Source organism: Neolamprologus multifasciatus, chromosome 8, assembly GCF_963576455.1.
Source record: "Neolamprologus multifasciatus chromosome 8, fNeoMul1.2, whole genome shotgun sequence".
Taxonomy (NCBI): domain Eukaryota; kingdom Metazoa; phylum Chordata; class Actinopteri; order Cichliformes; family Cichlidae; genus Neolamprologus; species Neolamprologus multifasciatus.
The window spans coordinates 10,242,924-10,260,409 of NC_140446.1; the positions used below are offsets into that span (position 1 = coordinate 10,242,924).

The 17,486-nt window shown below is 38.4% G+C and overlaps 1 protein-coding gene across 7 annotated transcripts in view; it reads right to left on the reverse strand.

Moving 5' to 3' along the window:
• Window positions 1-10,853: 10,853 nt before the first annotated feature.
• ptprea (protein tyrosine phosphatase receptor type Ea) overlaps window positions 10,854-17,486 on the reverse strand; it is a 58,530-nt gene continuing 51,897 nt past the window's right edge. For all 7 annotated transcript variants that reach the window (XM_085170960.1, XM_085170959.1, XM_085170956.1 and 4 more), the window contains 10 exons: window positions 17,419-17,486; window positions 16,981-17,116; window positions 16,681-16,830; window positions 15,739-15,832; window positions 15,468-15,544; window positions 15,206-15,340; window positions 14,864-14,989; window positions 12,995-13,146; window positions 12,717-12,852; window positions 10,854-12,590 (listed from right to left, as the gene is read on the reverse strand). The exon at window positions 17,419-17,486 is cut by the window's right edge. In XM_085170960.1, the coding sequence (XP_085027086.1) occupies window positions 12,516-12,590; window positions 12,717-12,852; window positions 12,995-13,146; window positions 14,864-14,989; window positions 15,206-15,340; window positions 15,468-15,544; window positions 15,739-15,832; window positions 16,681-16,830; window positions 16,981-17,116; window positions 17,419-17,486 (1,149 nt within the window). In that variant the 3' untranslated portion in view covers window positions 10,854-12,515. The remainder of the gene's footprint in view (window positions 12,591-12,716; window positions 12,853-12,994; window positions 13,147-14,863; window positions 14,990-15,205; window positions 15,341-15,467; window positions 15,545-15,738; window positions 15,833-16,680; window positions 16,831-16,980; window positions 17,117-17,418) is intronic.

The following is a 17,486-nucleotide window of genomic DNA, read 5'->3' on the forward strand; positions in this document are numbered from 1 at the left end:
ACTGAATTTTTCTGTTGTACATTATTTTCTTATTGTTTGAGAAATCTGAATTTAAAAAAGAAATTGCCTATTTAGCTCAGTTAACTATCTGTTTCAAGTACAGCTCCAGGTCACAGTCCATGACAAACCAGACAGCTTTGAAAATGTGAAGGTACACTTGTATTCATATGTGCCCAAAATAGCTTCGATGCCATCTGATGTGCCATCAGATTTCTTTGAATTGTACTCGGAGACCAAGGCATTCCTACACCTGTTTGTGGCTTGTGGTGGCATATACTTTGCCTCCAACAAATGGCCTTGCTGCCTGCTGGTTCCAATCCAGTGCTCTTTTGATGTAGCCAAATTTCACTCAGAAGGAATGTTTTTGTTTTCAAGTGCCTCTTTAGCTTTCTTGGCCCCGTGTTAGCATTGGTCAACAGCTGGTACACTAGAGCTGGAGGCTGTTAACAGACCAGCTGAAGCCATAATATGAGTATTTTTTTCTACAATATTTATTGTTGTCATTGTTGTTGGTTTATTAAAATAATCAAATCCCTGTTGTTATTAAATGTGCTTTATAAATAAATAAATGAAATGAAATTACAGCATTTACATTTATGTTAGACTACTTTTAATTAAGTGTTTTAGCCTATATATATATATATATGTGTGTGTGTGTGTGTGTGTGTGTGTGTGTGTGTGTGTACAGTGTTGGGAAGGTTACTTTTAAAATGTATTCCATAACAGGATACAGAATACATGCCCCAAAATGTATTCTGTAACGTATTCCGTTACGTTAAGTAAGTAAGTAAGTAAACTTTATTTATATAGCACCTTTCACAGACATATGTCACAAAGTGCTTTACAAGGTAAAAACATAATACAGTCATAAAATACACCATGAAAACCCTGGTCTAATTAAAAGCTTTTTGAAATAAAAATGTCTTTAGCTGCTTTTTGAAGGTCTCCACTGAGTCCAAACCCCGTAGAAATAGGGGAAGTGCATTCCACAATCTGGGTGCAACAGCTTGGAAAGATCGGTCCCCTCGGGTTTTAAAACGAGTGTGGGGGACCACTAAAAGATTTTGGTTTGCTGACCTCAGGTTACGAGTGGAGGTATGTGTATGAATCAGATCAGCAATGTAGGGGGGTGCCTGTCTCTGTAATGCTCTAAAAGTTAAAACTAGAATTTTAAAATGGAACCTGAATCTGATTGGTAGCCAGTGCAGCGACTTTAACACAGGGGTCATATGAGCACCCTTGTTCGAGCGGGTCAGTAGCCTCGCTGCAGAGTTTTGAACCACCTGTAGGCGGGATAGCCCTTTCATGTTTAGACAAGTAAACAGGCTGTTACAGTAGTCAAGTCTTGTAGAGATAAAAGCATGTATTATCATCTCGAGTTCACTTGTTGACACGATGGATCTAAGTTTAGAAATGTTCCTCAGGTGAAAAAAGCAGGTTCTTACTGTCTGATTTAGATGTCCCTCCAAAGAAAAAGCTTCATCAAAAATGACACCCAAGTTTCTAAGGTTATGTTTCTGGGAGGAACCTAAGTCACCCAGTCGCCGTTTAATATCAGGTATTGCACTGCCTGGTGCAATAATCAAAGTTTCTGTTTTGTCTGGGTTTAGCTGTAAGCAGTTATTGTTCAACCATTGTTTAATGTTGGTTAAACAGTCACTCAGATTGGAGAGCTTATGAGCTTCAGCAGGCTTAAACGAATAATATAGCTGAATATCGTCAGCAAAAAGATGGTAAGATACTTCAGGAAACTGCTGTATTATCTGACTTAAAGGAAGAATGTATATTAAAAACAGAATAGGTCCCAGCACAGAGCCCTGAGGACATGATCTGGTTTGCAGACACGCTAAAACTCCTTTCAGATATATAAGATGAAAACCAGTCTAAAACAGAGCCAGACATCCCAACCAGGTCTCTCAGTCTGTTTATCAGGATGGTATGGTTGACTGTATCAAAGGCTGAGGTAAGGTCTAACAAGACTAGGACTGTGTATTCTCCGGAGTCTGCTGACATCATAATATCATTAGTTACTTTCAGTAGTGCTGTCTCAGTGGAATGCAATTTACGGAACCCAGATTGAAAACAGTCATGGATGTTATATTTCTCCAAGTATGCCGTAAGGTGGACAGCTACTGCCTTCTCAAGGAGTTTTGACATAAATGGGAGTTTGGAGATAGGTCTTAAATTTTGAAGTAGTGTTGGGTCCAGGTTGGGTTTTTTGAGCCTTGGTTCCACAATGGCATGTTTAAAAACGCTGGGGAACACCCCAGTCTGAAGAGAAACATTAAAAAGGTTCACAACCCAAGGACCAATGGTGTCAAAGGCATTAATAAAAAGCTTAGTGGGGATAATGTCTGAGGGGCTTGAGGATGGCTTCATTTTGTCAACCAGGGCTGCTATTTCCTCATATGTTACAGTTGTAAAAGTTGACCAGGAGTACAATGGGAGTGCCTGACTCGGAGAACAAGAAAGCTTTGGGGAAATTTTAGCATTGACGTCGTTAATCTTATCAACAAAAAATCGGAGGAGTTTATTACTATCTACTTTAGAGTGTACATCTAAAGGTACCACATCTGGGGAGACAATAGCACTAACTTTGTCAAAAAGAAACTTGGGATTTCTCTTGTTTTTTGTTATGAGCCTAGAAAAATATTCAGATCTAACAGTTTTCACTGTGTCATTTAAGGAGAGCATGAGATCTCGAAGATGGAGCCTGTGTACGTCAAGTTTGGTTTTCTTCCATAGTCGTTCTATTTTGCGGCATATTCTCCTTAAGTTTAAGATAGTCTCATTTATCCAAGGGCATGTCTTCTTTTGTAAAGCCGAGCTTGTTTTAATAGGTGCCACTTGATCCAAAATGGATGTGCATTCCCTATTAAAAGACTGAATAAGAACATTTACATCGTTTCCGGTAAAAAGTGGAGACCTGTCAAACATAATGGAGAACCTCTCAGCAGTAGTCTCAGTTATTATGCGTCTATGAGTTTTTAACTTCACAGGCGTCTGTTTAGAGCTAAAATTAAGTTCAACAAAGATACAATTATGGTCACTCAAATGTACATCCTCAGCAAACACATTGCCAATGTTGAGGCCCAAGGAAAAAACAAGGTCCAAGGTATGACCTTTTAAATGGGTTGGACCAGAGACATGTTGGACAAAGTTAAAAGACTCAGATATAGATAGAAGTTCAGCTGCAGAGTTAGATGAGGCATCATCAATATGAATGTTAAAATCCCCAAGAATTAAAACTTTCTCCAGCTTGATAATAGAAGATAAGAAGTCCATAAAATCCTTTAAGAACTCAGTAGCAGGGCCAGGAGGGCGATAGACTAAAACACAATAAAAGATGTTCGTAGAGCCCACCTTAATTGTTTGCGACTCAAAGGAAGAATAGTTTTCAGTTTGCATACCTCTGCAGATGAAACTGTCCTTAAAGACAACGGCAAGACCTCCACCACGGCGACCTAAACGGGGGGCGCCCAAGTAAGAGCAGTCTGCAGGACGCAGTTCGTTTAGGTGAACAAATTCGCCATCCTTCTGCCATGTTTCGGTGAGAAACAGAAAGTCCAGGCTTTTCCTTGTGAAGAGCTCATTCAGAGAGAAGGATTTGTTTGCGATGGAGCGGGCGTTCAAGAGCGCAATCCGATTAAAAGCTGGTAGCGCAGGTTTCCCATCAGCTTGTCGGAGTGGAATTGACAGCAAACACCGTGTCCGCACGCGAGGTCTCCAGCAGCGCCACGGAACCGGCGGGGCCAACCACCGGTTGTGCGATGCGGGCTGTGAGGGCGCAGTGGTGGGGGGATAATCGGCAAAATCCAGAGCATCAGATGGGTAGGATCCACGCTGTAGTGGCTGCAAGTACGTGTTTCCAATCAAATCCGGAAGGGTAACTGGTAGCAGAAACCGGGGACGCCTCCAGACGAGTCGGGAGATCTCCGATCTGTAGGCTCGTCTGATGTGTACCTGGATGCCGGCCCTACAGCCTCTTTTCCTCGATTTCTTCTTGGAATTGCTTAGGGCACGTTTCGCCGGTAGCAAGAAGTAATCCGGTGAGGTGGAAGATTGCACAAATGGTGGGGGGAAAGTTTTTCTATAACTGTCCCAGTCATCATAAAGACGTTCCATAGACTCTTTGATGTGGAGCAAGGAAGAACGGTCGTAAATCACAGCAGCATAGCTCCATATATTAAACGTCAGGGCTGATATAAAAACATAACATACAATACAGCGTAGGCAGGTAGACGTCGAGCCGAGCAAAGGCGCCATCTTCCTGTCACAGTCAGCTGTCAGCTGACTGTGACAGTTACTCAATGAGAGTAACATATTCTGAATACTTTGGATTACTTAATATATTATCATGCTGTTTACAACTACGTGAATGTACTATTGCTGTGATTTATTACTGTTACTTAAGGTCCGCGGCTCCGAACCGTAGTAAAGGGACCTCTGGCTAATACGGTGGGTTCTGTGTCGGGCTCGTAGCCGAAAACTAGCTTTACTTTGTTATCTGGGTCAACTTTGCTTGCGAGAGACAGAGAGAGGCGTTGAAAGGCTGCTCCAAGTTTTTGGAGGAAAACACGGTGTACAGTCGAGTCTTAATAGCTTACTTACAACTGGGCTCGTCAGGCACTCTTCTTGGCTGCAGTAGTTATTATTATATTTAGATGCTTCCAGCTCCCGTTTTTTGCTGGATGACAGCTCTTACTTTTCCTTTTTCTCCCTCCCTCGCTCACAGACACGTAACGGGTATGGCAGTCCATTCTCCCTGCAGCACGGACTACGCTGCCTATGATGCTACATTCTTTAGAGCTATACCGGTCATTCTGCCTATTAGCTTAGCACAACAACAACAAAAAGGCCTCTCACTCAGGAAACACGCAGAGAGAGCGTCACCCTGTAACCATGGCAACCGTAACGCTGCCACCTGGAACAACAGAACGTAGCTGTTAAACAATATGAAACAAGGAAGTACCGCCGTGTAATCCATTTATTTCAACAAAGTAACTGTATTCTAAATACCACCTTTTTAAATGGTAACTGTAACGGAATACAGTTACTCATATTTTGTATTTTAAATACGTAACGGCGGTACATGTATTCCGTTACTCCCCAACACTGTATATATATATATATATATATATATATATATATATATATATATATATATATATATATATATATATAAAGCTCTGACTTGGTCTGTGGTCTGGGAGAGTCCTGTAACTCTCTGTCTGCAAAATACAGTATATAATGTTGGGCAATGAATTATATAGTTACTTCTTGAAAAAAGTAACTTAGTTTTGCAAACAACAAGGTTTTTTGCAGCTGTTTACCTAAAAATGCAGCCAAGGCGTTTTTTTTTTTTCAAAAATAAATATTTCAAACTATTTACAGAAAATCAGGTGTTCTGCATCAAATCTGATGCCACACAAATTATTTGGGTCACTCCAAAAAATAATTTCTGTCCACTATGAGATAAAGGAGAACAACAGCCTGATACCTGCAGGCCCACGATGTATCACTCCTGGCAGAGAGTGCTTTCAAGCACTTTCCTTATAAAACTCAGTTTTTACCGTTGTTTCCCGCAGTAAATATAAACAATGATAGTATTCAGGGAAAAAAAAACATTGCATATATTTTTATCATAAATCTATCAACACAATTTAAAAACTGGTATAAAGTCCACACTTTTTCCGTCAATTGTTCCGTCTGTCCTGTTCACATCTCCAATGGTTGTACACGTTGTCATTAACGTGGCTTCAGTCCACATCAGCCACGCTGCTTTGCTAGCTAAAACACTGGTGTCGCCACATAAGGACGCTGTCATAGCCTGTCAACAACGTTGATTAGCTGCGTATATACGAATGTATATACGCTCCAGCCAATGATGGCTGCTCCAGCGGTCACTTACTGACTCACACTGCAAAACAGAATGAATTGTTAACATATTTATTTTAATTTCAATTCAGGTTATTTATTTATTTTTGTGCACAACACAGATTTTCTGTGTGCAGAGACCGTGGCAGCAGTGCGCGATGCAGTGCAGCTTAGAGGGAACATTGGCCGCCTCTCCCAGAGTGTTTCTGCTGAGAGGTTTCTTCCTGTTAAAAGGGAGTTTTTCCTTCCCACTGTTGCCAAGTGCTTGCTTACATGGGGTCATGTGATTGTTGGGATTTTCTCTGTATTATTGTTACAATATAAAGCACCTTGAGGCAAGTGTTGTTATGATTTGACGCTATATAAATAACAGTGAACTGAACTAAATTAAAAGATAAGTATTGCCATCAGTATTCATATCACTACTGACAGATTACTATCAGAAAAAGAAACTGCACTTTAAAGGGCAATTAATAGCCATAACTATAATCTTGAAAAACTCTTTGAAACAAAGTAACTGAGCACTGTCATAATGTGTTTCATTTCAATAAAGTGTGGATTGTAAAGGCAATTGTTTCTTTACAGCAGTTTTAATGTATACAGTGTGCTGACATAGAGTAGTGTGCAAAAGTCTACAGCAATATTTTGAAAACTGTGCATAAATATATAGAAATACATTATATATGGCAAAACTAGATTTTGCACAATTCTAACAAGCTTGAAAGTCATTATTTGGTATGACCACATTTGTTCTTCAACACAGCTGAACTCTCTCAGGCAAGCTTTCCTGTCATTTCTTTTACTTTACTAGTCTTTAAGAATAGTTTTCCAGGCTTCTTAAAGGCTTTTAAGAAGAAAGCCTCTTCTTCGGCTATTGGATGCCTTTTGTTCTGTTTTCTGTAAAGAAGATCCAACACTGCTTCAGCCTTAGTCTGTTATGCTTTCTTGTGCACAAACCATGACCTGTGTTTTACAGATGGCTGCAGACCCTCACTGTCACCTCTCTCCTGACCTCCTTTGACAGTGATTTTAACCAAAATTTTGAGTCCTTGATTTATCACTTCCTAGGACCTGTTCCCACTGATTATCAATCCAGTACTTATGTATTTTGGCATAGCATTCCAGCCTTTACTTCCTGTTTTCCTTGCTTAAGAATGGTTTCTTGGCTGCTGCTTGAGTTTTAAATACTGTTAAATTCAGTTGTTTTCCACCTTTCCTTCAGTACTTCCTTCGTGGAAAGGATTAAATACCCATAATTTACCATAATTTCCATGAAATGCTGAAATCTCATTGTTGGTTCAAAGAGTTGCTTTGTTCAGGAGATGTTTTCAAAGGAACTTGAGCTTGTTTTGGACAAAGTGACAGAACTAGTGACAAGACTTTTTTTTTTTTTGACATGTACTCAGTATAATCAGAAGTTATTTTCCAAAGCTACATATGAAAGCATTTCAGCAGAGAGGTCACATTTCATGTCATCCTGCTCGTAAATGGCTCATGATCCATATTATACTGGAAAGAAAATGGAAGGCACTGTGAATGACAACATAGAATTAGCTTGGGGTCAACCAAAGTAATGGAGTCAGTTAGGGGGTTAATACATAATTCATGTGACTTCTTCACTCATCCTGACCTTTTTTGGGCAGCAACTCTTCCCGCTGAGGATTGTTACCATGGCGCTGGTTGCCCGAGGAAGTTGTCAACAAAGAGGCTTTTTGTCACTTGTGTTTTTTTCTGAAGGATAGGAAACGTAATTGTTTGACAAAAATAGCCTTACATTACTCCTCCCTGAATGACTGGTGACAGCAACCTTTTGCTATGTAAGCACACATACAGAGTTTAACAAATTTAATAGACAACCACCTTGTGCAATATTTATGCCACAGCTGCTGTATATTAACAGTATTGGAAATTTAAAAAAATATTTTATGTTTCTGTTATACCTCTAGATCCATCTTGCATCTGGATACAATGTGTAATATATTAGATCAGGTGTGTCATCTCGATTATGAGATCTATGACTTGATTATTAGACTTCCCAGAGCTTTCCCTTGAAAAAAAAATAATTAAAGAAGCTTCTAACTAGCAAATGCACATTATCTATGTTTTATCAATAATACAGCAGATGGGACCAAAATCTCTATTTGAAATGAGCACATCTTTACCAGTGTTACAGAATTATACTCCAGAGGAATATATGTAGCAATTGGGTGTAGTGATCATAAATGGTGATCAAAAACTGAAGTACCCAGAACGGGATCAAATAAAAGATGTTTTAGAGATTTGATTAAACATAAATTTGTAGACAGCATTCAGAGAGTTTCCTGGTTAGATGTTTTATTAGAAATGGAAAATTTTAGTGACATTTCTTTGCTGTTTTTGGTGAAATATCATACACCATGAATGCCAGAAAGTCAGAAATATTAGCCATATATATGGCCAACATTTCTATTCAGATGATGCAACAGTATACATGTGAAGTCTATTCGAAATTATTGGACCATGTATGGCCCTGAGACTCAGTTGGAGTGCAGGATTTATCAAGAGAAGAGGTACTTTACTACAATTTTCTTTTCACGTAAAACGGAAATCTGTGTGTAACAGCTTACGTGTATGATGTAGTAGAACACAAAACATTATTTACTGTCAGATCCCAAGCCAGCTGTGTGTCAATAAAGATACTGTTATTGTGCCACATTTGTAAATATGCATATTGCTCTGGGTTTTCTGCCGTGTGTGAAGCTGAAATGGAGCTATGCACTAGAGCTGCTGAAAACCTTGCCATGAGTTGTTTTCTAAAGAAATGACATGCACATCGTTTCTTGGCTTTGTAAGTGATGGAGGAGCTGCTGTGATTGGCCAGTAGAGAGGAGCAGCTGCAGTTGTGGGTGAAAAGATAAACCGTCATTCCCTGCATCATTAAGAGAACATGCTTCTGTGATGTTGTAAAACATGTTAGAGACCAGAGATATTTTCACAATGACTCGCAAATGCCAAAAGTCTGCTGTTGATCTCAGGAAGTGGGACAAGGTGTCTCCTTTCCTGTATAGACATTTACAGCTGTGTGAGGAAGAAAAGGGAGATGACGCACTGAAGGAAAGCAGAAAAAAGTCCCCTATCAAAGCAGACCATTTCCTTAAGAATCTACAGAGTGTAATATTAATATTAATCACATTATCAGTATTATTTCAGGACTGCAAACACTGAATGAGGACTGAGTAAAGAACAATAGGACAGAGTCAGAGTGTTGGCACTGTGCTCACAGCTTTGAGACATCCAGCCAGTTGTGCACTCCTTCTGATAACATCGCCCCCGCTTAGTCCAAATAGAAAAAGAAAAATGATGAAAAATATTGTTGCTTTAATACCCACAATTATTTTGTACAGAAATGCACATTACAGCATAGAGGGATATGATTATTCTAGCCCCAAACTAGTAACCCGGGAAACCCAAAAAACTTTATTTTTGTTTAAGAAAAGGAAAAATAGTTTTTCAAATGGTATCTATTTGCTATGACTTTCTTAACTGAAGGTAGAAATTGTTAACATGAATTGCTATCGCAATAAATGTATAATTTCCACAATACTCACCCTGATATGGGGAATAATTTGTGTTGTAAGGAGCTGTTTTGTTTGTTTTACATATGTTTTTGGTATGGTGTTGTATGCCTATGTGTAGCTTGTTGTAGTTTCTTTTTTGGTGATGTGCAGTTACAGTTAATGGGGATCAATGGCCCCTTTAATTAAAAACTCTTTACATATAGATTGAGGCGTACTGCCCCCTGTTGGCTTAAACTAAATATACAAGTTTAAAAAAGCTTTTTTTTTTTTAAATGACTTTTTTTTTTTTATAGAATGGAAGCGTAGGAAGAGTAAGGAAGGACAAACAAAACCTCTTTGTTACTGTGTATGTTTTGAATTAGTTTGAGGTTTTCGCTTTCTTTTCTTAAACAGTCTTTTGTATAGACATCGACATTACGGTTTTTCTCTGTTTGCATATTAGTGGCTAGTGTTCGTCTGTGGCATGTCTCCACTGTTGCTTTTTTAAATTTTATTGTCTTACGATTCACATAAAATGGTGTTAACGTCGTGGCCTTCCTGTATGTTGCCTTCCTGGATTGAACTAATCAATCCATGCTTCTCTGAATTAAACAAGGAATTTTCTCTCAGACAACTCAGATCAGCAGTTTCTGAAATACTCAGGCTGGCCTGTCTGGCACCATCACATTCAGAGTCACTTAAATCACCCCTCATCTCTATTCTGATTCTGAGTTCACACTGAGTGTCTCCCACGTGGTTGGCCGAGTTAGATATTTACATTAAGGAGCGGTTGAAAAGGTGTACTTAATGAAGTGGCCAGTGTTTATATGTTTTTCCTGCTTTGAGTAAAAATGTATGCTGGGAAATGCCTATTGTTGTGCAGACATCCCGGGCTCTAGGAACCAGTCCAAAGTGCTCTATACAACATGCCTCAATCATACGTTCACATTCATACAAGAATCAAACATTCACACACATTCCTTCAGAGAGCAACTTGGGGTCAGTACCTTTCCACAGGATATTTGGCATGTGTACTGTAACAGCCAGGGATCGAACCACCAATCTGAGTAGTAGATGATCTGCTCTATCTCCTGAGCTTGAGCTAGGTAGATTAATAGTTTTTGGTTTGTGTGGGGGGTTTTTTGTTTTGTTTTTTTAGAAGTAAGAGACAACATATAATTATGTGTAAAAACCATGGCGAATAGTTGATATGAAAGTTATAGTACTAATTTACAGTTAAAGTGTAACTCTGTTATGTAGAGTGAATGCAGCATTTTCTCCACACAAATATTGCATTAAGAACACCCCGCTGTCACTGATTCAAAAGCAAAACAAACAAACCAAACTGGCAGCTTAAGCTGTCTCCTGTGTATCTCACCTAAATTTGAAATGAAACATAAAAGCTGTTGCATATTCAAGACATGTTTCTGAGACACCCGCAGCATTTTCAGAAGATTTTAATATTGCAATTTGCATTTCAAAGACACTGAGAGTCAAAAAATGGATAGGCCACCCACAGAGATAGCAAAGGCAGAGCTGTAGGTTAAACAGACTCACCTCGAGTTTCTCAAAAAGGGTGCACGGACAGAAAAGGAGCCATGGGAAAAATAGACTTGGGTTGTTTCTTGTGCTTAACCTCACATCTCCCACAGACATATACATTTAGCACACGAAAATATGACCAATCACTTGACAGGTTCTTGCTGTTCAGCGAATTTCACAATGTTAGCACTTTGTCATGTCAGCCTATATTTACATACAGCATCAACAAAATTGCTAATGGAGTACCAGATGGATTTACCTCAGAAAAATGCACAGAAAAGCTCAAACATTCAGATACTTTCAAAAGACTCAAACTCCACTGGACAGTTTTTATTTAAAACATTCTGCTTCCTCATTTTTACCACTGTGCCAAAACAAACCAGTGGAATCTAAAAGGTGTCAAAGAAGTAGACGTAGATATAATGGGCTGTTTTTGTTTCTCTGGCATTAGACAGGCACTGAAGCACCACATTGGTATATTGTGGTTTTTGCCATTACAGGACTCAGGATTAATGATGAACTTCTATTACTTCCCTGTATTGTGACTGTGCATCGTAAAATTATACTGCAGTTACTACATTTGGAGACCACACTTCCGGTCTTTAAAAAGTACATATGGCACTAATTTGTGTAAAACTCTAGTCTAAAATACAAATAAAGCAGTAAACATGCTCTTCAGTATTACAGGTTCTTGGTAAAAGGCTTAGTTGTGTGCTTGTTAATGTGCAGCCACTTTAGCAAAATGCTTTTTGCTGTCTACAGACAAAAGGCAGACTCTAGTTATGTTACATCCATGTTCACTGCAGTTACACGACCTTTTGAGGTACAAAACGTTAAAGTTTACGAATCGTTTGCGATTCTGCTACGTCTGTTGAACTTCTGCCTCAGTCCATATTTAAAAAAAAACAAACTAAAACCTATGTATCGTCACCTCAGCCTTTGGTGCGTAACTTTATGCCCTCTGCATTATGGTTGATGTGATTCATTCATTCATTTTCAGACACCGTTTCCATTGGAAAAAGCATCACAATCGCGATGGCCATGTAGCTCGAGGAGAATGAAAAACAGTTTCAGTATCACCTCTAATCTCAGAAGTCATCAAAATGAAAGAATGTATGTGTACAATTAACTACAACATAAAACAAATATTAACATTCCTGCCATCTTCTCCAAATAAAAGAAAGGAATGTCATTGTCAATACATAAATACATTTACAATAACTACAACTTTTAAAAATATTATGTGGTCAATCCAAAATAACGCAAACATTTAAAGTACAATATTATACAACAAAACTAAAATCGGACTCTGAAACAACACTTCATGACGAAGAAATGATCATACATGTTGTGAAATATACATTATTAATCTAGCTTTTTCATTTACAATTCTCATCGACTGACATACCATATATTACAGCAAGAAAGGAGCTGGAGTTAATGGTAGGACAAGTGCATAGCAAAATAGAAGATTATTTTAACCAAGTTAAAGAAACGCATAAAACTGACAAACTGGCTTTAGAAAACAACATTTAAAAACCATGTTTAAGGCAAATCTCATCATTTAAAATTGGCATAGTCTGAGAAAATGTCAACAAAGTCTTGTACCACCCTGTAGCAGAAGTCATATTGTTCCTGTGGGACGGAAAGAAAAACAAAAAGATGGTTAGAGACGGACACATAATTGCCTACGAAATCAGCGACACTTGAGCTAAAGCGAGACATTTTTCTAGTGCTTTTAAATATTTGTGAACCACTCACCACTGTTTGGACCATGTGAGGCCTCTGCATGCGTAAACTCTTCACAGTTTGAAACACGTCCAGCAGGCCTTCTGCCTTGACTCGCTCCAAGATATTGCTCAGTGCAATGAACGTACCTGTTCGCCCTGCACCAGCACTGCAGGACACACAAAGCACGAACAGTGTTTGCAATGCAAAAATCCTTCTATATTTTATATTGTCAGATAAAAAAGAAGACAACAAATGTGACAAGGTAAGTGTATATAATATTTATATGAATAGAGTTCTATGTGTTGTACCTGCAGTGTACAACAATGGGGTGGTTCCCAGACTGCTGCTGCTGTTTCTGCACTGCGGCGATAATGTCGATCATGCCTTTCCCCTCGGCCGGGATTCCGATCTCTGGCCAGCCGTGGAAGTGGAAGTGCCTGATCATCCTTGTCTGCTTCTCCTTTGAGAGGAAACCCACAGGTGGATGAGGGATCATAATATCGTTCAAATATGATTTATTAGCAGCATATGAAAGCGTAATGGCAAGTGTGACGTCAGTACAGGTTAAACGTGCAGCAGACGAGTGGTGGACATATGGGTGAGGCCCAGGGAGTCAGGAATGTACTACAAAGCCTCTGGGAGGTGAGGCGGGTCGAATTAAATAAAATATATGAGATGGGAGGCTCCGCTTGATAACCCTAAACACTTCCTATCCTCATTTTCCCCTCTGGCAGCCCAGAGAGATCGATATACTCACTTAGAGATTTGTTGTTGTTAGACAATTGTGTTAGAGCCTGTCTAGCTTTACAAAGATAAAAATACTTTCAACTTTCTAAAAAAAAAAAATCCTGCTTTTAACTCATCTTTTAACTAACACTGTACTAAGCAACTAATCTGTCATATCAACTTGTTGATATCTTTATACCATTTTCACTCACATCTGTAGTTTAAACGATTTGAAAATCATTGCAATACAGCAATTTAAAAAATATATAGTACACCCTTATTCAGTTGTAAGGTTTTATGTATCAGGACATAATAGAGAAAAAAAAACCTTGTCCGTAAGAGGTCTGGAAATCGGGTAAATACAAGCATACATGACAAAACATCAGCAGGGATCTTAGGTAAGCAGCTGCTGCTGGGAAGGGCTATAAGTTCATTGACAAACACTAAACTACAGTGAGAGAGATTGCTGCTGTTATTGGTTTTAGCATTTAAAACACTCGATAAATGAAACGAGACAATACATAGTTTGTCCACCAGAGGGTACACACGTATTCTCTGTAATTCATAACTTGTTGAGTCAATAAAACTGTATTATTTTTAAACTGCATCACTATATCGTCTTAGTAAGGACCAATGAATAAGGCATGTGTTTGTTTCACGTCTGTAAAAGGTAAAAAATTATCATCAGATATACTGACTTTCTTAAAAAAAAGAAGAAAAAAAAGAAAGAAAATCACCAAATCAGTATCAGTATCTATCTGTCAAACTTTAGATCACAACATTCAACACAGCCACCAATCTTCCCACCAGTGGATCTCCCAGCAAATTCATAACATGAGGACATCTGCCCAAAAGCTAAAGCTGGAGCCACATTAGCTCGTGCACAGCAGATATTCTAAAAGTAATTGGCTTAAAAAAAATCATACAGAAAGTGTATGACTGATGACTAAGAACCATTCTGAAAATGATTCTTAGTTATTTTACTGACTGTTTCTACAGTTTGGCTTGACGTGGTAGTGTTCATCTGAGGTCCTATTTGCCTAATTTTAAGACGTGCTAATGGCCAGATGCTTTAAATTATTTATTTTTTTTATGTTATATCCTGATCGTGAAATTGCAGAATTGAAAGTGTGTACCTTCTTTTTCAAATAAGTGTATGCCTTTGTGCACATTTTACATTTTTGGGGGGTAAATTTAGGAGGGAATGAGGTGGTTCTGTTTTTATTTGATACTTTATTGTTTAATTGGGTAAGAATTCAGAAGTTGTAATGGAGTTATTTTATGTTGTGTTGTGACACTTGTTCAATTTTCATATTATAAAAAACAATTATTTTATATAAAGGAATTGCATGAAGGATCAATAAAAGCCTTTATTTCACTATAACTGATAAAGACGCAGAGCAGGCGTGTTACATTTGCCTGTATTGATAGGACAGGTTTAATTTGCTTACCGGAACAAAGGTGAGTACCAAGTCTCGTAGGCTAAAGGTTTCACACAGGGTGTCTCCCTTTAGCTCTACTGTGTAGTCTCCATAGGAGACTGAGTCCTCTGTCGGCCAGTATTGGCAACATTTGTCCTGCAAAACAGATGAAAATTTGTTTACTCACAGCGATGAATAAAAGAAACTGTAGTTTAACAAGTTAAATACTTCATAAATATGAACTTAAATAAATGTACAGTTTCGTGACAAAGACAGGAAATCAGAACTGGGACGTTTTATGTTGTGTATTCGTTGTGTTTATTACAGCCATCAATCATAGCTGGCTTGCAGCGATTAGTTACCGCAGCTTACCTGCTCCCTCTCCTGGAGCTCAGTGAGCATGACTATGGAGTGACATTTCCACTCCCACACCATTCTCCAAAAATCCTCCACTGTGTGCTGCAGAGGGCCCTGTGTGGCAATGTAGTAGTCCTTCTGTCTGTAGCCCTGAGTCACATCAAAATATAAAGGACTTTATCAGTATAATATAAAGCTTCATCGGTACAATTATTTGTGTTAACACAAATACCTTAAAACCTCAGAAAGAACAAATTAGGAAATACAAAATGCTCACATCTATAAAAGATGCATTGACATAGTCTGTGTACTCTTGACCTCTTCTCATGGAAAGAATTACTCTGTTGAAGTCATCTGAAATGGAAACAGTACATCATAAACACGCAGATTGAAGCAGCTCAAAAACATGTTTACATTAGTAGTATGGTATTGTAAGTACTGCAAGGGACAGGATTAGAAAAACATTCTAAAGGCAGCTGCAGGCAATGTAATCTGCAGCTCGAGATTTGACATAAGTTGGTTATTTATATGGATTTCATCTTACTTACAGGGAATAATTTGCAGAACTCTGTTCTTCTTCATGTTGGCTGGGAGGTTTCCTGTTCTCATGTTCTCTTTCATTATGCGCATGTTGGTCAGTTTCTAAACAGGGATCAAGCAAGGAAAATCTAAATGTTACAACTTTATAAAATATTCACTGTCCTTTGGTTTATGAATCAAAATAGGGGAAATAAACTAAGCTATAGTATTGATGATAAATCATAATGACCATTTTGTAGCACAATTGAATTCTCATGCAGCAATGGAGGAATGTATGCAAGTCAGGTTTATATGTGCAGTGGTGTGCTGATTTCTTTTTTTTCTTTCACATATTTCAGATACGTTTAGACAAAGATAACCAAAGGAAATAAAAAGGCAGTTTTATATCATGATTTCATTTATTAAGAGTAAACCAGCTATCTATGTGTACGTGTCTTGTCTAAACCTAATAACGGGCTTTGACCATTTGTGATCATTTGCAATGAGATGGCCTTCTTTGCTGATTTTGAAGAAGAGTGGTTTCAGATCATCAAAATTTGTTTGATCTGTTTGATTTGAAACATGTGACAAATATGCAAAAAAAAAAAAAGAAAAAAAGAACTGGGGAAGAAGCTAAGTACCTTTTGACTGCACTATATGTTCTTAGAAGTGATATGACTGAAGGGGATTGAAAAATCTAGAATTTCTTTTGCATTGATTATTAGTGTATATTTTTAGTGCCTGCGTGGGCAGGTTCATAGTTCCCAGAACCTTCACATGCTTCATAACATTTATGAAAAGTGTTTCAATAACTGACAAATAAAAAGCTTAATAAGTTAAAATGACTAATAAAGAAACAACTGCATTTTCATTAGGTTTTTTTTAGAGATTTCTAAGTTTAGTCTGTAATATTGTGTGAGCGTTTGTTAGATGGGATCCTTTATGGGTCTGAATGTAAAAAGAGGTTCTACCTTAAACTCTTCCTCCAGGCCAATCCGATCACCATCATTAAAGGTGTTGTGCAGTTTCTGCAGATGACCTTCCAGAGAAGAAACATCCAGTTCTGTGTCTCCATAGAGGTAGTATTCAAGCAAGGCCTGATAGATGAATGAGTACTGCATCTGGAGTGAAAATACACACAGATGAATAACACACACTGTGCATGGGCCTAGTTGCAGATGATTTACTGTAAAGGATAATTCACATGTCCCACACACATGCCAGGTGTTAGCGTTACGTCATGTGGCTAACATAATCCTTCTCCAACTCACATCTGTCTGGATGAGTTGCGAGCGCTGCTCTCGTATCTTGGAGACAAACCCAAACACGTCAATTTTCTGCTCTGCGTGCATCATTTCAATCATGGCATCTATTACAATGAAGGTTCCCGTCCTCCCAACACCAGCACTGGAGATGGAAAACAAATGACACACTGAGCTGAGTGAACCATAATCCTCAGCTGACACTAGCACGTTAACAGACATCAGGAGGGAACAAAGCAACATCTGTGCTTGTAAACACATGTATTGCTATAGTCACTCCAAATGTTTCCATCTTTAGCAGAGAGATTGCTTGCCCACACACATACAAAGGGGATGTTTTAAGCATAATACACTGATCTCCATAGAAACAAATTGGATAATTAAAACCATTAGGGGTAAACAGTAAAATACTGAACATTAGGCTACATTAGCTCAGCTCTTGCATACCTGCAGTGGACCACAATGGGCCCAGCGAAGTCTGGATTTACTGACTTGACCTTTTTGAGAAATTTGAG